At 42.5% G+C, this 23460-nt stretch overlaps 1 protein-coding gene across 3 annotated transcripts in view; it reads left to right on the top strand.

Moving 5' to 3' along the window:
- Positions 1-23460, top strand: part of GMDS (GDP-mannose 4,6-dehydratase) — a 697044-nt gene that overhangs the window by 528674 nt on the left and 144910 nt on the right. For 2 of the 3 annotated variants that reach the window (XM_063605120.1, XM_003805565.5), the window contains exon 9: positions 5473-5569. In XM_063605120.1, the coding sequence (XP_063461190.1) occupies positions 5473-5569 (97 nt within the window). Of the gene's footprint in view, positions 1-5472; positions 6386-23460 lie in introns of those variants that run through there. The other variant, XM_063605119.1, reaches the window with a different exon arrangement.

The raw sequence follows: 23460 nt of genomic DNA, 5'->3' as shown, positions 1-23460 counted from the left end.
TTCTATTCATTTTTGTGTACTTATCACTAACTTTACCCCATACTCTGCTCCAGCTGTGCAAATCACCTCTCTAGGCTCTCAAACCCCGGTTGGGCTGTCAGTCACATCTTCCTGAGGCAGTCCTAGAGCCTCTGACCTGACCCCGTGTGGACTGGCCAGAAGGTCAAACCCTGCTGTGGCACTTCATGCTCCTCTGGGGGGCTCTCTTAGCTGCTATCCTGCACTGAGCCCCTGTTTCCTGACATCTTATTCAAGACTACTTGGTTTGGTAAAGCAAAATCATAATTAGTTTCCTGAGAAAGATGCCTGGGAAACAAATACTTTGTGACAAAATATACCTGAAAATATCTCTAGTCCAATCTCAAAATTCATAATGTTGCTGGTATATATTTCTAGATTGGAAATAATTTTCCTTCAGAACTTTGAAGGTGTTACTCCATTGCCTATTAATTTGCAGTATCACCATGGGAAACCAAGAGCCATTGTGACTCCCAGTCCCATCTGTCCCCTCTGGAAAGTGTTTCAGACCTTCTCTTGGTCCCAGTGGTGTGGAACTTGATGTGAGGTGGGTCTAGACCCATTCGTTATTGGAGGACACCCTTTCGGTGTGGAAATGCATGTGCCTCTCTGCTTTGATCAGTATTCTTGACTTATTTTAAGAGAGTTTTTTGCTCTGCTCCATTTTTTCTGTACTCTCTTTCTGGAAATCCTGTTATACTGACTGCCCTGAGGCACTCTAATGTTCTTATCTTCCTTCTTCTGGTTTTTCATGTCTACACCTTTTTGCTGTACTTTCTGGGAGATTAGATTTCCTCAACTGTATCTTTGAAATCGTCTCTTGGATTGTGAATTTCTATGTTTTGTTTTCAACTTCTAAAATCCTGTGTTTCACATTATTTCTTTTTATGTAGTATCCTGTTCTTGTTTGTTTGATATCTTTCCTGATCTCTCTGTCTGAGGATATCAAAGGTGGTAGATGTGGAGATTTTCTTGTTTGTTTTATTTTGTTTCTGATTCTCCTCCCCCTGCTTGTTCTACTTCCTCCACGTTGCTTTTTTTCCGTTTGTTTGTTTGGATTTCTATTTTTCATATATGTGACTTTCCTTATATATTTCCTGTCTCGTAATACTTGGTTTTCTGCTTCTTTAAAAGTGAGGGGCCTAAAAAGCTACTTGTGAGTTTTGAGAGCATAGTTAGATCTTGTGGCTATTTTATTATAAGAGGACTTGACGGGGCCTTTTAGTTGGAGAATCTCTGATGCCCAGAGGAGCCTCCCCAGTGTCCTCATTGGAAGGAAATAGGCCTGACTGTCAGCCCACAGAGAGCTGTGTGGTGGGCCTCAGTATTCACCATGCATACAAGCACCTAATTTCCTCTGTCTTCAGCATGGTGACCCACTCTTCACTGAGCCTGTAGCCTTCAGTCCAGCCACCTTCTACCTCAGGGAGGGTGAGGCAGTGAGTGGCCAAGCAGTGCGGAATCGGGGAGGGAATCAGGCCCCAGACTGCTGCCTATGGAGATTTGCAATCAGGTCTCACTTCCTGAGCATTTGGGAACTTCTGCAAGTGTAAATTGGGGCCATTCTCAGCTCTCCCACTGTTGGTTTAGGAGACTTTTCTAGGGCTTCTGCTAAGTCCTTTAACACTCATCCATCTGCTTTCCAGCTTCCAGAATTTGGTTTCTCACATCTCTTTCCTGCCCTCTTAGCTCATGTGAGTTCATTCCTTTTTTGAAAGGGGTCTGCGGAAGGAGCAAAAGTGTGTGAAAACCACCATCTTTATCCAGAAGCTAATGCTTCCTCCAGGCCTGCCTTATGGCACTGACTAAATTTTAGCTCCTGCAGCTTCCTACTTCCATACCCTAATTAAATAGCCTTTCTTCAGAATAATCCCTGAGCGCTTTTATGATATTTGGGTCACTACGAGAAGTGTGTTGCCCCCGCCCCACTTACCTCTAATAGTCCCCAAACTTGACTCATGGTCACTACAAGGAGTGTGTTGTTCCCCCGCCCCCACCGACTTAGGTCTAATAGCCCCAAACTTGACTCATGTGGCTGACTTTGCTTTTGTTGCTCCTTCAAAGGAATGCCGAGTTGAGTAGATTTTCATAGCGCTTTGTCTTGCCTCATTGTCCTTGATTCTGTTATTCTTCAGTGCTTTCTATTGCTATTTAATGCTTATTAGGAGCCAACAATTTATTTTAAAAATTGAATTATACAGGATCCCTGCTCGGTGAGCTGTTGATCTCAATTAGTGGGTAGTAACTCTTGTTAATTAACCGAATCCTCTCCTCTCTGTCAAGCCACCGTCACTTCATTAACAGAGCAGCCCTGCTTCAAGTCGTAACATCACTTGTTAGGACATGTTAGCTGTTACCTTTTACTTGTTAATACAAGTGTTTCATGTATTGTTGTAACTGAATGTTTTTTGGCACTTGGCCGAAACTTTTGCTTACTGCCCTCATTCAGACCTGGTGCAAATTAGAAAGTGGTTTTTGCCAACTCAATTCAGCTTTGAGCCATTTCCTGATTACATTTGCTTATTCAATGTAGCTATATTAATTGTAGAGGGCAATGCCATGCCCTTAGAGACTGTTTTGACTGTAGACAGCATTTGCAAGATGGAAGTTCAGCAGACAGCGTTCAGACGGTGGCAAGAAAGTCGTGCAAGGGAGCTGGTGCCTGTTGAGTGCCAAAGTAGCACCAGACCCAAGTCTGACTTTCAGGCTGTATTTAATAAACCCCTCAGAGAGGGAGTGTTTCTCCTTCAGCCTTTTCCCATTTCAGCTAGTGTTACAAATCCCAAATGTGAGTCTATGACCAGCAAAGCAATCAAAGAGAAACAGTAGTAGACACTAAAATTCAAGCAGTCTAGCCGTGCAGGCCACTGCTATAAACAGGAATTAAATGCTTTCCTTCAGCTGAGGGTGAGGCGATACCATTAACCTGATCGGCTGAAGCAGGAGTGGGCAACTGGAGCCTGTGGGCCAAATCCCAGCTGAGGCCCTTTTTGTTTTGTTTTTGGTTTTTTGTTTTTTTGTTTTTTTTTACTGTCCTGGAGGTAAGGACAGGTTTTACAGTCTTAAAGGGTGGTTTAAAAAAAGAAGAAAATAATAAGGAAGAAAAAATAAGAGGAGGAAGAAGAAACAGAAAAAGAAAGAGGAGAAAGGAAAAATATGTAACAGAGACTATATGTGATCTGTGAAGCTTTAAGTATTTACGTCTGGCTCTTCACAGAAACAGTTTATAGACCCCACCAAAGTCTAAAGACCCCTCAGGCACGGCCTCAGTCCTCTCCTGACTCACACGCTCCCTCCTAAAACAAGAAAAGCTCTCCAAGTCTTTACCAAGGCTTTGTCGATTTAAATATGTGTGTGTGTGTGTGATTTTTTAAAAATTGAATTATAAATAGATTTGAATCACCAGTTCTCATGTTTGTGGCATTTGAGATTTACCAGTGGAAGAACAGTGGAATATTGGTGTGCACATAAGTCAGCGTGGCCAGCTACAGATGAAAAATCAGTCAGCAGAATTGTAAATGGTATTTCTGTTAACCCTTTGACTTGGTTGGAGATACTATCACGCAAGTATCTGCTGAACTTGTTTCTCTTTGCGAAGAACGAAATGTGAGCAAAAATAGATCAAACATGCCTGTGAAATACAAATATACTTTCATCTACTGAAAGCCTAACCAAAATTTTTTTAAAAGGTTCTACTTAAACAATTAACTTTAGAATTAGATAGTTATTTAAAAAAAATAATAATAATGACTTAACCAATTGTCCTCCCTTCCTGTGGATATTAACTAAGATTTGGTCTTTATCCACAGGAGATGTATGAGGGTCATCATTCCTTCAGGTTATGTTTTAAAACGCTTTCAATCTCCATGCTTCAAAACATCCACTTACCGTTTCCCGGTGAATTTTCCAAAAACTTAGCTCTGATCCTACCTACCAATTCCCTTGCTTTGAAATTCTTAGACCTATATGACCTGCCAAATTGATCTAATCAACATTAAGAAAGAAATGAAAACAAATTACCAAACATCCCTTTTTGTGTTAATTAATTAATATAAAAGTCATGGGGAAATGACCAGTTGTACAGCTGTATATTATTCAACATACTGCGCTATATAATTCTCTGTGTCACAGGACAATTTTCGTATTTGCCTTGAGTCCATTGGTAAATTCAGCACACTAACAAACTGATTATTCCTCCAACGGTGAAATATTTCCCCTTTGCTACCAAGAAGTGATTTGACAGAACATTCAGGTGATTCATCAGAAATAAGGCTTATGAGGCCAGTTTATGTCTTTAATTCTCAACCTATTCCAAAATATAACTGGGATCAACATTTAATGTTCATTTTCAGTGGTGCCTGTGGCTTACATAGGCAGGTAACTAATTTTGTCTTTCCCATGGTGACTCTGACCCCGAGAGCACACAGAATTGTCCTGTGTCCATAGGATTCGTCTCCAGCTCATAATGCAAACCAGTTCTAAGGATAAACAGTAAAGTCAAACATGTCATACTTGTTAATTTCTTCTCTTTCTTTGCAAAAAAGTTCATATGTAAAAATAAATAACCCAAATTCTGTAATATTATAGACATCCAGACGTTACCATTAAGTGAGTGGCTTGATTTATAAAAAATGAGAACATAAAATGGATAAGTAGAATTTTAGCGAGAAGGTAATCTCGAAGCATATGAGCTCATCCTGCATAGTGTGGACTTGAGGACTCGCTCCTGGGATCCTTACTGCTGTCAACCTTGGATGTTCAGGGAAGGAAACTTGTGTGCAAACAGTATCCTAGCTAGGTCAGAGGAGGTTATAGGAAAGTAATATTGATATACCCTCACTCAGCAGGAAACAAACAATTAGTTCTGTACTTTTTGGAGGTTTAATCATCTGAGACTTACTAAGGGGGCCCACCATTGACGGGAGAGCAGGAGAACTTGTATGTGATCCAGGGATGCATTGAATGGTTAATTAGGTTACAAAACTTATTCCCAAATGGAATGTGTTGAATTAACACTGAATATCCCTAAAACTACAAAAGAAAGAAAAAAAAAGGGAAGACAGAAGACATTAATTTATATTAATTAATTTATAATAATTTATTAATTAATAATGAATTGACCAAGAATGGTCTAGAGAAATACAAAATCTTTGAAATCCCTGAAAGTTGCCCAATTTTATTTTCTGGCTAATCTGTTCATTTCTAAAGTCTCACTTCTGAATTCGTCATGATTTTCTTGAAAAGGAAAAAAACGCTGCCCTTGCAAAACAGATCTAGAAAGGCTTTGAAAGTCGCCGTTGCTTTAATAATCAGCTGGAGCATCAGCCTGTGCTGCTGTGGTTAATGAGCTTAAGCGCTCCTGCAGGGAGAGGGCTGGGGCATCCCAAGGTGCTACAGCATGGCCAAATGTTCCCAAGCAATTAGGAGCTGATTCAGTGTTTATCTTCCTTACAGGTGGGAAGGAAAGAATGAAAATGAAGTGGGCAGATGCAAAGAGACCGGCAAAGTTCACGTGACTGTGGATCTCAAGTACTACCGGCCAACTGAAGTGGTAAGGACTCTCTGGCCACCCAGTGCGTGGCCACATTTGGCTGACTGGCTGGGCAAATGCGCTCATGGAATGCCTGCTTGCCAGCCTTTGGAGCTGTCAGTTCAGCTCCCTGGCATCCTTCAGCGTGCATTTCCAAAATCAGAACACAGTGAATTCAATTTGAGATTATCATTCTTACCACAAACTTCATTGCTCTATAAAGGAAAACAAGAGTTAAACCCACCAAAAGAAATCATTGATTTCAGAAATGGAATCTCACATCACAAGCAGATCTCCTCATGTTGGTCTCCTATTCTAATGGCTGGTCCCTGATAACCTACAGGATGCCTGACTTAACAACGCTGTCCCAGACCTGCAGGACATCTGGGTCCTCTCCAGCTGTGTCTATGTCTGTGTCTGTGTACTCATACACAAGTGCATACTTGCACACTATACCATAAATGGTCTCCCCTGCTTTTTATAAGACTCAGGTCAGGGACCACCCTGTCCATGTAGCCTTTTCTGGCCGATACATCAGTACTGCTGAAATTCCTTCCCACTCCTTTCTTTGTATCCACATTATATGCTATACAGAATTCTATTATAGTACCTATTATAACTCACCATAATCATTTGTTTACATGTCTTTCTCTCTTTACCAAATTGTGAACTCTTTGAGAATAGGGACTTTAAAAAAATATCTTAAGGCCAGGCACAGTGGCTCATGCCTATAATCCCAGCCCTTTGGGAGGCAGAGGCATGCAGATCACCTGAGCTCAGGAGTTCAAGACCAGCCTGACCAACATGTGAAACCCCATCTCTACTAAAAATACAAAATTAGCCGGGTGTGGTAGCGCATGCCTGTAATCCCCACTACTCGGGAGGCTGAGGCAGGAGAATCGCTTGAACCCGGGAGGCGGAGGTTGCAGTGAGCCGAGATCGCGCGCCATTGCACTCCAGCCTGGGCAACAAGAGTGAAACTCCGTCTCAAAAAAAAAAACAAATCTTAGCCTAGACTATAACAAGGTAGGTACTTAATAAATACTGACGGATTGCTAGATGTATGGGCGAATTTCTAAACACAGAACTTCCTGTGTTAAAAAATGGTTGTTAGAACATAACAAACATAACATCCTCCTTTCCTAAATGTATCAAGCCGCCTAGCTTGCTCTTATTGCTTTAATGAGGTCCGTCCTCACCATGGAAGCAAAGCTCGACATATGAAATACACCTAACGATAATAGAAAGCATCATCTCGAGAGAGAAACGTTCATATGTGTTACCTAGTGAACATTAACTGTGAAAACTGAATTTTTTTGAAACCATTTTCCCTGTGTTCTGAACCAAATTCCTATCTGTTGTTCAACCTTGGAGAGGTTCGGAAAACCCCAGTGAGGAGAGACTGAAAGTGAATCGGTCATCATTTACCACTCTTTAAAATGTCTTGTTTCAGACAGAAGGAAAAAACTGTATTTCATGCACTCTACCACACAGGAGGAAATAAAAAGGAAAGGAAGTAACCAGTGCTTGGGAGAGGTAGGGCTGCGGAGTCGTGCATTGTCCGGGCACAGGGCGTGGCCGGGGCTCTGACACAGTGAACCATTGTTCCCGGTGCTAATGGAGAGTGGGTGTGCCTAGGAGAGGATGTGTACTGGCCCTCAGGGAGGAAGATGCCAGCCACGCTGTGCTGACATAGCAGGGACTGCCGGCTGGAGCCCTGAGCTGTGCTGCCATTTGACTCTCTGGCCTGATGAGGTGCGACAGAGATGTCAATTTTCTGGAACATTGCACAGATCATATATTTATGCAAACGCTTTTCTGTATCTACAATCAAAAATGGTCATCTCGAGAAGGAAATTTACTAAGCCAACAGAAACCTCAATTTTTACAACTTAAATGTGGCTCTTTCCCTCTCTGACACCAAAATAGTTTCAAAAGCTAGGAAGTCATTAAGAATGGCTTGTCTGTCATTCCTACTTAGACAAGGTGTGGGATAAGGACACAGAACAAAAGAATTCACTGAACAGGAAAAGGACCCTCAGACTAACAAGACTGTTCTTGAATCCGCATCGACCCCCTTTCCTGCCGTGACCGACGCCGCATCCCTCCCGTTTCTTTTGTTCATTCAAGTGCTATCATCATACCTGTTCTGCAGCTCTGTTGACACTAGCATTCTTTGAGTATAAGAGTGGTGTCTGATTTCATATGCTTGCTTTATTTTTCCACCGATTTGGCTCTCTCCTGAGCTTCCCTTTACTGTCCAATTTTGAATCTTGAACTATGTTTTATCTTTCTAAGCCTCTAGGCTGCATTAATTTCATTCACTCCACTTCAACCTAATATTCCACTGGGTAAGCTTTTCCTGTATGGTGAGACTAAACTTTTAACCTCATTCCTCAGAACAACAAGTTTTCCTAAAACTTGGATCAACTTGACAGCCTCCTGTTGAATTGCCTCAGGGGTGAGAATATTCTTCCAGTTGAAAGGTAACCAGAACTTGGAGACTATATTGTAAATAAGCTTTTAGTTAGGTGTGAGGTCCCAAGAGCCAATGCTCTAGAGCCATTTTGTATGAGTCCTGAAAAGCACCAAGCTTCTCTGAGGTTTGTCTACATTCAACTTAGGATACATGTGGAATTCTCTCACATCTAAACTGAATCTCAGGGACTCAGTCCATCCTGCACATGCCAAAGGCTTCTTATTCCTCTTATAGTCTGTAAAAGTGCTTTCACCAATCAGCTTAGGTCATCTGTCCCCCAAGATCTTCTGCACAGAGGGACACTCAAACCAATAACTATGTCTTCTTAGAATCATTTCAGAATGACTGATAGGAAAAAAAAAATGCCATAAAGAGCCCGAGGCGGGTGGATCACAAGATCAGGAGATCGAGACCATCCTGGCTAACACAGTGAAACCCCGTCTCTACTAAAAAAGATACAAAAAATTAGCCGGGCATGGTGGCAGGTGCCTGTAGTCCCAGCTACTCAGGAGGCTGAGGCAGGAGAATGGCGTGAACCCGGGAGGCGGAGCTTTCAGTGAGCCAAGATCGTGCCACTGCACTCCGGCCTGGGCTACAGAGTGAGACTCCGTCTAAAAAAAAAAAAAAAAATGCCATAAAGAAAATTTGAAAAAAAAAAAATAGGACACACCAGGTCTCAGAACACTGATATCCTACAGCAAGACTAAAGGGAAATAGAGCTTTATATTATGTTTTGAATAAGACTCAGAATGGTCTCAAAAATGGCCCTTTGCTCAGCAAAGGCAGGTACTAGCTTGAAAGAGGCCACCAGTGGTTCCATAGAGGGCGTAGTTCCACATGTGCTGGTAATTTTTTTTTCCTCATTGATTTAGTGCCTCAAAACCTTCAATATTGCTTCTGTACCAGTGTGAAGTTTTCGAAGTGTTTGTTCTGGACTAAGGACTCCAGCATCCAATTAAAGCTCAATTGAGCAACACTTTTTGGTACTCTGCCTACAGGGGTTTGTTACCACAGAGAGCCTGATCCTGGAAATTAGACTTTAAATTTTCCATCACTCCTGAATTCTGGTATTTGTTGATGATAACATTAGTACTTGAGTTCTGTGCCACTTAAGACCCCTGTCTTGTGTATAATTTTCTATACATGCATATACTGATGCACAGATTAATTGCATTGTGTGTTCATTCTTAGAGAGAAAGTGGTAATTATGCTCAAATGTGGGCCTGTTGGCCAAACTGCCTGAGTTTGAAACCTATTGATTACTAGCTGTGCGACCATAGGCAAGTTCCTTAACTTCTCAGTGCCTCTGTTCCCTCATTTTTAAAAATAAGATTAATAATAGGACTTCTTTCAAAGAATTATTGGAGAATTAACAGAGTCAGTTATGCAAAGTACTTATTAGTACAGTGTCTGGCACAGAGTAAATATCTAATATTGATGTTGTTCTTAACCATTCATTCATGCACTAAGTATTTATCAAACACTGTGCTAGACCCTAGGAGTACAATGATGAACAAAACAGATACAGTTCCCACCCTTGTGGAGATTGCAAATGTAGAAATGATAGCAGTTTGGCCGGGCGCGGTGGCTCACACCTGTAATCCCAGCATTTTGGGAGGCCGAGGCGGGCAGATCACAAGGTCAGGAGATTGAGACCTTCCTGGCTAAGATGGAGAAACCCCATCTCTACTAAAAATACAAATAATAATAATAATAATAATAATAATAATAATTAGCCAGGGAGGGTGGCAGGCACCTGTAGTCACAGCTACTGGGGAGGCTGAGGCAGGAGAATGGTGGGAACCCGGGAGGTGGAGCTTGCAGTGAGCCAAGATCACACCACTGCACTCCAGCCTGGGCGTCAGAGCGAGATTCCATCTCAAAAAAAAAAAAAAAAAAAAAAGACATGATAGCAGTTCCTGGAGTCCAGGATCTTTGGAGAAGCAGAACGACATTGTTAGTGACTTGTGCAGACTAACCAGCCAAAAATGGATAACGAAACATACTTGAAGCTTCTAGTGAGTATTACTAAGCACGTTTTAAGATGCTCATTTTTTTATTGGTTTTCAGCCTTTCTGATCCTATTTCTGAAAGTTCAGGGGCTACTCAGTAAGTAGTACAGAAATATTGTGTAAATATGAGAAAACTACTATTGACCTATTAATATATATAAAATAACCACAAATATGTCTTCTTCTTACGTGAGAATTTTTAACTTAAAAATTCACAAAGGAAGGATTAATGAAGTAGTCATCCTAACGTGCCAAATTTTTAACCACATCAAATGGTCAATCCACTAAAAAAGCAAAACAAAAGAAAAAAAAAGCAAAGAGATTTTTTTCAGTCAAACAAACAAAAAGTCCCTTTTTTTTCTGCAGAGCATCTTAGGAAATGGGATAAAGGGACACATTCACAGACCCAAATCAAGTATTTTTCATGAAAAGTATCTTGGCTTAAACTCTACTAGCTGATGTTTACTCCTTTTTTTCCTTGCTACACTGTTTGTCTTTAACATTCATTTTTCTTCCCATTGTATTTTTAATCTCCTCAGTTGTGATTGGTTTTTGTTTTATTTACTTAGATATCTGATATTTATTCCTAATCTTTATAGATATCAGGGAAAAATCATGGGTTAAAACCTAGAACTAAGAAAGCAATAACTTCAAAGAAGTCCAACAAGCTAGTTAAAACAACACCTTCCTCCCGTAAAAACATGTGGCCTGTTTCTGATCAAATCACCATATGCTTGTCCAGTTGTCCTCCCCACCCCCCGCAAACTTTTCCTAATATTTTTCTGTAAATGATGTTAAGTTAAATGGCCTATAATTGCTTGCTCTATCTCATAGCCCTGTTTAGAATAATGATATGTAACACTTTCCAGACCTCAGGAACCTGATCTGTCATCAGAGGACTTATATAAATGCCAGTCAGAGCTTCCCTCAGCTCTGTCTCTGCGTTTGGGGGTGAAAAGCCCTCAACACACTCACCAGCCTGGCCTTTTGTCCTGAAACTGTCCCCCTTTTCTCCCATAGCTGTTCTCACCACCTTCTCACACTTCCCCTCCCAAAGCAGGAAATTAGATCCCCCCACTCTATCCCTTCATCTGTACCAGCTCTGTTAGAAGCCAGTCCATCCCTCCTGCTCCTGCTCCTTCTGACCTCTAAGGCTCTAATCCTCCCCTTCACCCCTGCTCTTCTTTGTTCCTTTCTCTGACCAGCGGGAGCCAGGGTCAGAGGATGTGGAGAGAGCAGATTAAGGATGAGTGCCTTTCTTCCCGCACTCTTGGGCCTATAGAAAGAGAGGCGAGACTACTCGTTCTGTAAGGTCCCTTCCCATTTTAATATCCTGGCATCTTGTGCTCCCATAACTTTTGGACCGCAGTAGTGTGGAATGCTGATCAGAATGCTTCCTCTTTTGTAATTATTCTCTGAACTTCTTACTGCTTGTATTTTATAAATAGTTTATATCTCTAAATCACTGTTTATATATTTTAAGCCTCCCTCTTAGGCTCCTCATACTAATCTTTATATCCTTCCTTAATCACATTGGCCTTTCCTGCCCTTTTCCTTCCTTGGACTTAACCAAGGGAGCTTTAAGTTTCAGTCTCTTCAGTTGATTCTTAAATATTCCACTATTTGTTTTCCATACTTCATAGGATCGCATACAAAACCCCAAGGGCCATATAACATTCCTCCTGAAGCCTGGGTTCTTTCCTCAGTTGCTCTCCCCCATCAAGAGCATTTCATATCTAATGAAATAGTAATTGTGTACTGATTGTAATAACCCCAACTTCCTCCTTTTTTCCTTGGAGTTTCTTTTCTTATTATCAGATCTAGATTAAAATGATGTCATTAAAGACTCAAAAATCTTTATGGCTATACATAGCTATGTATCTTCCCTTATTTAAGAATATTTTTTGATTTATCCTTAAGTCCTTCTGGTATTCCTAGTGCAGATATGTCCATTACTTGCACCCGTGAGGAATTCCTGCAACATCTGTACCTTTCTTCCATAAAGCTATCCAGGTGATGACTGACTACCCTCATTTATAATCATAATGCAGACTTATTGACATCTACAAAATAAGTTTCAAAATCTTTTTATCATCTTAAAAGTTTGTTTTAGCATCTGCATCAACTTTCCATAGGAGGAACAATTAGTTATTGAGCTCAACTTCTACCTAAAGTAGCTCTGAAGTACATCACCTAAAGAATAGAATTACTTATGAGAGATCCATTCGTCCCTGATGTGATTACCCGTTCCATCTTTATTTTCATCTTTGGTCGATGACCTCTGTATTCGGAAATCTAAAAAATCCCTCTTTTTTTTTTTTTTTTTTTTTTTTTTTTTAGCAAATCAGCAGTGCTCTTCCTGTTCCACCAAGCCTTATTTATCTTCCAAAATAACAGCAATCCAAACATCTGTGTTCATGGAGATTTCACAGATAATACTGCCTGTGGTTTCTCTCACCCCGTTCTGCCTCATGCTCTCGATAAGGTTAATTATTTTTTATCAAATTTGATTGTTTTCCCAGCACCTTCTTTACTTGAAAACAGTTGCTCTGCAGACACTAGAATATTCTGGGGCTGAAATGTAGTCATGCCCATCTACCGTGGGCTCTGCGCCACCTTTCTCTCACCCTGCATGCCTTCTCCCACCACCTCACTGCCTACACCTGTGGCTCATGCCAGGCCGGCTTCTCTATCCACTGTTACATCTAGTAGCAAAGGCAAAAACTCGTCTGGCTCCTTTTGTCAGTAACTGCCAAGGTGATAGGTCCACCACTGACGGGCTTCCGTCCCAACTTAGTAGCTCTGATCTGCCTCCTAGACAAATGCTTACCAGGTTTGGCCCATCAGTAAATACCTGGTTTCATTCCGCTGTTACTCAGCAATAGGAACTGTCCTTAATAGCAAAATCTACCTTGTACATTTTGTAATGCTGTCATCAATTTGCTAGTTTCCTGAGTAAATCAGGTACGCCTTGCCCCCATGAAAACCTGGTGTAACAATATCCAAACCAAAAAATAAGTGACTGTGTGTAGGTACTAAAAGATTCTGCAGGTTTTAGGATTTATTACAGGAATATTTCAGATAGTACATTGACCATGCACATTTAAAATATAATTCTGATTTACCTTCAGCTTCTCAGATATATATCAGTATATATGAGAAAATATATATATATGAAATATATATATATATATATATGAAAATACATGGTTGAGTTCTTAACATTCAATTTGAAAAGAATGTTTATTGAACATTCCATTACCATAGAGGTAAGTCCCAGTCTAACTCCAAGAAATTTAAAGATAGATGAGATAAGGTCTTTGCCCAATAGAAACTCTCATATGAAAGGGAAGCAGCTGCGAAGCTGCCGGGACAGCCCGGGGTGGGGTGGGTGTAATGAGGGACTCACCGAACCAGGGCAGCCCAGGCGAGAGAAACAGTGACAGGTGCCAGAACATGGCAGAGATGGAGACCATGGAATCAGAGTGGACTAAGGACATGTGGAAGAGAAGACAGAGCTGAGGTTGACTCCCAGGACAGAGGCTGAACCATGTAGGGTAGTGGGGAGGTGACGATGCTGGAACCCAGATCAGAGATCCAGCGAGAAGACTTACTTTGCAGGGGGAGGTGTTGAGGTGTTCTGTCACACTCACGGTGCCTTCGGGATATCTGTGCTGCAAAATGAGGGAGGCAGTTGGAGCTGGAGGCCTAGTGTAGAGAAAAGAGGTCAGGGCTAGGGCCTAGATGTGCAAGATGTGCAAGAGCTGAAATCCTGACATACATAAACTCCCTAAAGGAGCATTTCTAGGGGGGAAAAAAGAGTGTGCACAGGGAGCTGGTCGCAGAGCCAGGCAAATTCGAATTCCAGGAGGTAAGTCTCAGAAACATATTTTGAAAAAGTAGGTTAATAATTCACAGAATACACAAACTAAGCACTTGTATCTGAGAGCCATAGGGCCAGATTAATGTGTAAAGAGCTAATATCAAAGAGTTACATTAATTGGCAGATGATTACTTCATCTCAATCCAAGAAAAACTGAGTTTCAGGGGGCAAGCAGAGACCCAATTTCAAATCACTATGTCCTGGAAGTCAGGTTGCAAAGCATTTTCAAATTCTTAAAGATGAAAGGGCTTTTATAAGTGTAAGGTACTTTGTGCTGCATATTGTCATTTTATTAGTCATCATTATTAATTATCATTATCATATACTCTTGTGAAATTATTAGTTATCAAAAGACATCTTCTGAAAGGATGCTTTGGGCTCTTCACCTCCTGACATTTTTTATTTAAATATTTATTTTGTTTTATACCTATAGATCTTCATGCAGAAAAAGTTACTTGTTCCTTAGTACTGCCAGCTGTGTGCTTCTTGACCCAGGGGTAGAAAGGATGATCGTGGTGGAAGGTAGGGATATGCTGAATTGGTGATAGACTTCTGATTCTGCCTAAACGGTATGTTTCAAGGGAGTGTGACAGGCGCTGAGATCCAGCAAGCTCTACAGCTCCTCCTAGAACTGCAGTATCCCCAGTAGGCTAGAGAGCAGCCACCAAGGAAGACATCAGGCTATCATCTGCTTTTATCTGCCAACCGCCCCCCATGCTCCTCCCTTGGAAACCTGTCTGCAAAAACCCATCTTTGTACTTGCTCTCTAGAGCCAGCTGAGTGTCACTTTGATAGTCTAAAATCTATGTTGGTTTACTATTGCTGATGTAACAAGTAATCACAAACTTAGTGGCTTAAAACTACCCAGATTCACTGTCTTACAGTTCTGGAGGTCAGAAGACCAAATGGAGTCCCATTGAGCTAAATCAAGGTGCTGGCAAAGCCACCTTCCTTGTGGAGGCTCGAGAGTTCTTGGACAGTGAGATTTTCGCTTGGCAGAGAATACTGAGTTAATCACTTGGAACCGGTGCTGGGCTAGTGTTTTCCATGGAATGGATAGCATGTTGTTAATCACTTTGCGGACTAAACCAAAATGGAAGACGCTGGTGCATCATCTATTTAAAATTGCATAATGTACACACTCAGAAAACACCGCTGATACATTTGGGCAACTGGAAATGAGGACAGGTCGTACTTGAGCCTGAGGGACAAGGACAGGCTTCCTAATAAAGGGGAGTTTTAGAGCAGGGCTTTGGAAAGATTTGTAATTAAAAGAGAGTTGGGGGACGGGGTGTAAGAACTGGGAAAGAATTCACAATTGGGGCAGGAGGTGCTGTGGGAATGAACCAGCCGCATGAACAGAGACATAGGCAGGGACTCTGTCAGGTGGAGTGGGTGGGTGGCCCAGTCCGGGAACCCTGAGAAGCAAGGTTGGTAGAGCCAATATCACCACACCCTGCCCTGGCCAGGCCTCTCACGCAGCCAGCAGGCCACCCCTCTTCACCGCCTCACCTCCAAGCCTGTCTGTGCAGCAGCTTAGCCACTCCTCTTTTATTTGTACCTCCTATTTTCCTGCCTTTTTCTTTCTTGCTGTCACGAGTCTTAAAACCAGTCATATGTCATCATTAAACTCCACATAGCCACTATTCTGATACCATTAATCTGTCTTTTGATACCTGCCATCTGACCCCTGATGGGTTCAAATTCTGGAAGAGTGTCTCCTCACCTGTTCCATTAAGTTAGTTAAACAAGTTTTGTGTTTGAGACAAATTCTTAAACAGTTCCCAGCTGTTTCAGTGATTAAAAGGCAGAGCCAGGAATAGGGAAGGCCTTACTTTCATGAGAGAGATTTGTTTATAGCATAAACGTGGATCCTTAACAGTAACTCAGGGAAAACCAATCTAAAGATGTTTTTAATCTTTTTTTACATATTCTTCGACTTCATAATGAAATGTTTCCCTATTTTCCAGGGATTTTGTTGAGAATGAAATTAATTCTGTGTGAATGTTTTTCATAGTGGTATTAGAAAGACACTGTATATTTTAAATTCAGGCTGTTTCTATTATTTTTTGAAAAGAGGTCAGTGGAGAAAAATGTGCCTAACATCATCATCTAAAACCTGCTGTTTGAATTTTGGGGAATTTGTCATTTTTTCTAAGGCAAGTTACTAAGGTATTGAAGTTAATAAGATGTATTTGTTTCTGAATCAGTTTTTGTTGTGGAGGATTAGAAAGTACTATAGTCCCTTATTGAAATTCTAAAATTTAAAAAGTATAGTGGTAGTTTGAATATGTCCTACTAGCTTGCATTATAAGTTTTAAAGTATGTATCTTAACACCTTTTATTCCCAGCTCTCAAACTTTTGAAGTCTTCTAGAAGCTCCTAACCTCTCCTTACTTCTGTTTTTCCTGCTACAACATAACGATGAGTATTTTCCCACTGATCTCAATAGGCATGTTGAAAAAACTGATGCAATATTAGTTACAAGACCCTGCACAAGTGTCAGCTCCTTGGTGCAGCCTGCACCTGTTCCCCCAGGCAGTCAGCACTTACCGCTTATCCCATTGCATTGTGATGGGTCATTTCCACCTGGGGTCCTGGGGGAAGAATGACATTGGAGGGCCTTGAAGACGACCTGGCACATTGTCAGGGGATAAAGAATGAATGAATGTGCACATTGCCAAAGAATCATTCTTATGCTTTACAGCCAGCTCTGATAGAACCAAAATTATTCAAACCAGTGTATTAAACTATTAGAGAGCAATAGTTTAAACTATACTAAATAGCAAAGGGAATAAAAATAATAATGTTCCTCTTTCTATTTGAGATTCCATGGCAAGATGAGTGTTAAGTTCACTCACAACTTACACTTGTATATCCAACCTTTGAAAAGGTCATATTTCATTTCTATTGCTTTATCTCTATACGTGTCTTTTCACTAATTCTTTCATTTCTGCCACTTTCCTATCTCCTTATATTTCTGCTGATGTTCTCTCCTTTTTTCTTCATCTGTTCTGAAACTCTTATTTTCATAGGTTCTGTTCGTTTCTCCACTTCCCTCTGCACCTTTCTTGTTGATCTATCCCAACTGTCTCACACAAGCTCAGCACTCCAGATGTGCTCCCTGGCTCCTCTCCACAGGAAGACCTGGTGATGCCATGTTACAGCCACTGCAGCCCGGCTCCACCCTTAGACCACTAGGGCATGATGCCTCCGGCATCCACAGCATATGCACATTGTGGGAAAATCTCATAGTATCTTCAAGTCTTGGCAGACAGCATCAACAATAATGCATATGCAAAAGGCGTCCAAGGTTGCTTCTGTCTGAAGAGAGTACGACTGCCAACTGGAGGCATTGCCAGCTCTGAGCCTCCATAAGAAATGCCCCATTGTCAGCCACCATCTTTCCTTTACCCACTCTGAGGCTATATTTGTGGAACAAAGTGTCACCTAGCATAAAAGACACTCAGTTCTCTGGCTTTCCCCATGACACGCGTTTCTCTGCTACTCTGAAACTTTCTGAATTACAAAGTGAGAAATAAGTTCTACTCAGTGAATGGCCATCATGGCTGGTATTGGTATCGTGGAACCAAGGTCTTCCGGAAACCTGGTGGCATGACATTCCTTTTTTTCTAGAATCTTCTAGATTCTAGATTCACCTAGAATCTTCAATGTTTTTCTTTTTTTTTTGTAAGTGCAAAGAACTTAAATATATGATTGTGTAAGATGATAGTCATTTAGAACAACATTTTTAAAATTTCTGAAAAAGTGAGGCCGGGCACAGTGGCTCACGCCTGTAATCCCAGCACTTTAGGAGGCCAAGGCAGGTGGATCACGAGGTCAGGAGATTGAGACCATCCTGACTAACAAAGTGAAATCCCGTCTGTACTAAAAATACAAAAAAATTAGCTGGGCGTGGTGGTGGGCGCCTGTAGTCCCAGCTACTTGGGAGGCTGAGGCGAGAGAATGGCGTGAATCCAGGAGGCGGAGCTTGCAGTGAGCCAAGATCGTGCCACTGCACTCCAGCCTGGGCGACAGAGTGAGACTCCCTCTCAAAAAAAGTCTGAAAAAGTGTTGGGCTTATAGAGATTTTCCTAATAAGGTGTACAGTGTCTTCTTCTTTGCACATCCATTTTGGTGGAAAATTCAGTCAAATGCACTAGAATAGTCTTTGGATATGTTTTCTAAAACAAGTATCTAATTCCCACATGAAGAGAAATGGCCTGATTGAGTATGCCTGTCTTACCAAAACTGTTAACTTACAGTGAGGATGTGAAAAAATAAGAACTCAGATGGGCCCGTGGATCAGATGAATAAGAAAAAGAGAAGAGACTATGGATGAAAACAGTTGCTGATTTTCCTTTGAGATGTTTGTGATTCATGCCGCCAAATTGAGATGAGAGAAAAGCCAATTTCATGCAGTTTGGCACAACTGTAAAATGCAGCACAAACACGTACGTGTGTGTGTGTGTGTGTGTGTGTGTGTCCCATTGATCCAAAAAGCCTGTTTGTCTATTGGCAAGACGAAATATTATCTTCATGCATCAGCACCTCCTCCTAAAGGTAGGATGGGGATGGCCGTCAGTGCCAATACATTGTCTCTTCTTTCAGCTGGCGGGGGTGGGCAGTGGGAGGGAGCCACGGGGCGGAGACGCAGAGCAAACAGTGCCAGCACTGGATCCCAGCGTGGGCCGGTGGTGGGTGCCAGGAGCAGCCAGGGCCTGTGCCTAGTCATCACATGTGGTGCTGAGCAACCACCAACTCTTCCCAGGAAGGAGGTGAAAAGATAACACATACTGGAGTCCAGTGGAGGCGAGGACACTTCATCCCACAGGGACCGCAGTGGCCAAGGGAATGGTTCTAATGGTGGTTTGACTTAGCATACTTATGAAAAGGCTAGCGCCCACCCGCTGGCCTGTGGGTTTATTTGGCAAAACATAAAACAGAGTCAGTTGCTTGTCCTTGAGAGTGGCCACTATGGATCTACCACATTTCTGACTTGTCAGTCTGACATCCGTGGCTGGATTCTACATAGTCTTGTGTTGATGGATTTGTTGCTTTGGGAGAAACGCAGATATGATGGCATGGCCTTCTCACTATCTGCAGCAGAAACGGCCTTGTGTCTGCCCCGTGTCCCTGGTCATCCACGGACATTGGTCAGGCTTTCTGATTCACACCACTTTCTCCTCAGCCCTCCAACTAAGTAATATTTATATTGTTCTGCTAACAACCTCTATTGAAATCCAAACTTAATAACCTATTGCTTGCTAGAAATATTCTCCTCTTCCTTTCTGCCTTTTTCATGATCTTGGTTTTTTTTTTTAAAGAATTCAACCCTTTTGCTTTTTCCCTTTCTCCATCTTTATAACTTTTTCAGACAATTGAACTTCTCTCTGAACTTCTGAGCTTTCCGATACCCTCATACTTTGTGGTCAGCATCAGAGACATCAAACCCTGAGTTGATGATAAGCCATTATGTCTGCTGCGTCTTCTCTCCATGTGAGTGACATTTTGCACCCCAGGCTTAGTTATAGGGAGCAAGTTAGGAATGTGTGTTTTGCAGTTTCTGTTGTTTATGTAAACCATCGATATCAGTTTATTCATCTGAAGGAAATAAGAAAAAACACTTCAGTCAAAATAATTAGGAGCTAAGATAAGAACACAGCACTTCAAAGTTCATTTAGCTACTTACATCTTCTACTTTACACATCATCTCAGCTTCCCTATCTCCTAAGTGAAGGATGATTATGATAAACTTCACAAAAGTAGTGGGAGGTTAAATTAGTGTTTGTGAAGCATGTTGAGATCTTATGATCAAAGATACCAGAGTATTGCAGAATAGTGTGATTACTATCAAAGAAAAGAATTCCTCAAACCAAGAGTCTGGATTAATCTGACTTAATTTTCCAGCATCTTCTGTATCTGACTGAATTTTCCAGCATCTTCTATACCTTCTATATCTGAAGCCCCAAACCTCCAATCTCTTGCAGTTTTCTCTTGATCTTAGAGTCCGTTTCTAAGCATTGAAGAGGGTTAGAGAGTAGGCTGCAGTCATAAACTTGTAAACAGAGGAGAAGTGTCGGGTGTTAATGAAGGCTCAGGCGAGGGGCCGGATGGGGCTTTGGGGGGCATGTTCGGCTGGTGACTGTGCAGTGCTGCTCTCAGCAGCCACTGTTTGGCTGGTGCTCGGGTGGGGCCTTCACTATGCCAGAAAAACTGTCCCTCCACCCAGCTCATTCCTTAGAATCAACAGGGACTTTCATCCATGCTGCACAAAATCGGACAGAAAAGACGGCTTTCCACAAGTTTCCCAAGTCACTTAAGGGGCACGGAAGGGGTATGCAGGCAGCCGGGGTGTCAGAGGCAAAGACAGGCTGATAGCACAGAGATAAGCAAGGTGGATGGAAAACCATACCTAGACATAACGTGTGCAAAAATTGCAGAGGAGTATCTCCAAAATCACAGGCCACAAATACACAGATTTGGTGCAAACTGGCAAAATGAGTTTGTACATTTATTTCCCACCCATGTGTTTCATTTTGCCTGTAATCATCAGAGCTGTTGTGGATGGGTGGGTTACCCAAGTGTTCTTAAAGAGGCAACCCATTTCTTCTCAGGCAGTACTACTACTTTAAGCAAAACTGCAGGCATCCTTTGTCAAGGGTGGCTACCCTAGTCCATGGTTCTTAAGCCTAGTACGTCAGACTCATCCAGAAAGCTGTTGAAAATACAGTCTTCCAGGATTCATCCTCAAACCACTTGAGCGGTGGACCCTGGAAACGTAGGACTCTGCAGGGATCCTGAGGCAGCCGGCTCTGAGGCTGGCCAAGCCTCGGTAAGTGGGGGCAGCTGTGCCCTGGGCTGCAGTCAGGGAGTGATGCACACAGTTCGGTTGTCCCTAACCTTGTTGGTTTCATTCACCTCTTGAAGAATTAGATAAAAGCTGAATCCCCCCAGGGGAAAATGCTCAGAATATATCATGTATGTAGTTGTAGGGAATTGTGCCTGTCCAGCTGTCCATGCGGAGAAAACAAAGCTGAACTGCCAGGTCCGGCTCCTTTCTTCTCCAGCCCCAAGTTTTTGCTTGGCTTGGCGCATCCTTTCATAGGTGTACGTATTTTGTAAATGTTCATGTCAAGTGATTAAAACTGTCATTGGTATAATTTCTGACGATGTGTAGTCAACCCCTTCACAAGTCTGTCGTTAAGCCCTCCACAAACTCACAGGGGTGCTTTGGAAGAGCTTGACATCCCCCCTCCCCAATGGAACATAAGAGCCATTCACACCCCCGCCCTGCAAGGGAGGGTGTGCTTAGGACCTGGACATTGAGCTTGGCAGTATCACCAGATCATTTACCGATTAAAGTTAAATTTATGATAGAAATGTAGACGTCAAGATTTTTGTGCCTAGGTAGTCTCAGCTTCCCTGACCCCATCCTCGGAGAGCTCCAGGTCTAGGGGGACCATTCCCAAGGGGAACCTCAAAAGTGTATCTGCCATGTCAGGGCAGACGTGTGTTTTGGTTGTTTTTGGTGAAGCCCCAGAGGGCATTGCCCCTACACAGTTCTCTGATAGGCGGAAGCTCCATCAGGTCTGACCACAGCCTGGTTATACCACGGCAGGTCCAGAGCAGGTGGCTGCTCAGCATTTAGGGACTGAATGAATGCCGCAGACGTGGGAAAGAAAATCATGGAAAAGAAAATCAACTAGCTGTTTTAGGCATCTGATCAATCAGTGTGATTGGTTTCTTTACCAAGTTGATGAGTAGATCTGCTGTGTTCTCAGCAGTAATGTGGTTAAGCTTCTCAGGAATATACACATACACAAATGTTTTTCCCGGTCTGATGGAGGGTAGTAATAAAAAGCAGAGCATTTAGAGACAAAGTCAACTTGACAGGCAGAGTGGAGGTAAACAGCCTTCCTCTGCAGGAGCAGTGTTGACAAGCAGTGATTCTTGGGAAGCGTCCAGCTGTAGCACGGGCTCTGACTTCAGGGACTTCAGCAGTATAAAAACAATTTTTAAATACCCAAAGTCATTTATTTTAAGTGTACTTGTATGGTTTGGGGTTTTATGTTATCGGTTTATATATATATGTGATTTTTATTAACTATTTCCAGAAATAATTCTGCAGTTAAGCCAAAAGCTGCTGCATGAAGCAAAAACTCTTCCTCCATAGATACCCTGCCTCAGTCGAGCTAGGCAGGTTTAGCCCAACCAAAGGACTGTATTTGTTGAGAGAAGAGACATTTGTTTTCTCCCCAAACTTCAAGCTCTGGTTTTGAAACATAACTCTCAGTCCCATCTCTAAATCCTAGTTACAGCATTAATTCTCAGTAAGTTCTTCTTTTTGCACGTACTCTCATGTAAGCAGCAGTCTAAATAGCCATGTAAGGGCAGCCAGAGGAGTGGGTTTGTGCCTGGGGAACAGAGGAGCCAAGGCCCCCCCACGTTACTTGTCCACTTCTCCTTCCATCTGTGACAATCAGCTCCAAGCATTAAGGGCTTCTTCTGGTCCTGGGGGCCAGGCAACACGTCACCTCTGAGATGTTGGCCTTTGCCACCGTGGCTTCTCCAGCACAGAGCCTCATTGTCACTTCCTCCAGCTGCTCAGGGAACATGATCTTCACTGTTGTCGTGTCAGATGAGGAAATTGGGCCACCAGGAAGCCGAGTGACTTGCCCAAGGTCACGCTGTGTGGTAGTGGCACAGCCAGTTTCCAGGCCGTGCTCCCCCACGAAGCCTCCCCAACTTTCCTCCCAGATCACGTGCACTGGGTCACCCAAAAACTTTGCCCTTCTGCACATTAGCCTCTAAGGACAGCTGCTCTAAGCACTTTCTAGCCAGGCCCCTCAGCAGCAGCACTACAAGGGTGGCTGGCACTCTGGTTCTGTAGACACTGTCTCCTGCCTTTTCTCAGTGCTGCAGTGGGTGTATTTGCACCTACTTAATGGGCTGAATCTATAAACCAGCAGTCAGACACCTGCTGTGCATTCAGGGGACATAACCTGTCATGCCTACCTGTGGAGTTGAGTCAGTGTACACGGTTCTCGGCAATCAGGGGACATCACACAGCTGCACCCTCTTTTCCAGTGACACAGGCACCAGGTATGAAGGCTTTGAGGGATTTTCTGGAAGTAGGAAGGGTCAGGGCCCAGCTGAACATGTCACCACAGTGCCTGACAATGGCTTTTTGTCCTTTTAGTGTATGACTGGACACACTTACTTACCATGTAAAGGTGCTTCTTTTTTACATTTAAAACCCAAAGCTGTGAGATGCAGCATACAGAGACGTGACCCCGGTTGGCCTTTTGCTGTTTCAGGTGGCAGTGCTCAAAGGAATGCCAGCCAGGCCCAGAGGCCCCCGGCACTTACTGGCCTTTCTTTCATGTGCCCTTGGAGTTCTTAGAATAGACTATGAGATTTTAATTTAAAAGGAATATTCTACCAGTAGTTTATAATAGGCATGGTTTGAGGAAAACCCAAACCTGCTTTTCCCAAGATCTAAACCATTTGATCCACCAGTTATCTGATGCGGTGG

This window comes from Pan paniscus, chromosome 5, assembly GCF_029289425.2.
Source record: "Pan paniscus chromosome 5, NHGRI_mPanPan1-v2.0_pri, whole genome shotgun sequence".
In the NCBI taxonomy this organism is placed as follows: Eukaryota; Metazoa; Chordata; class Mammalia; order Primates; family Hominidae; genus Pan; species Pan paniscus.
The sequence above is the reverse complement of the archived record's forward strand: the minus strand, read 5'-3'. Positions and strand labels throughout refer to the sequence as shown.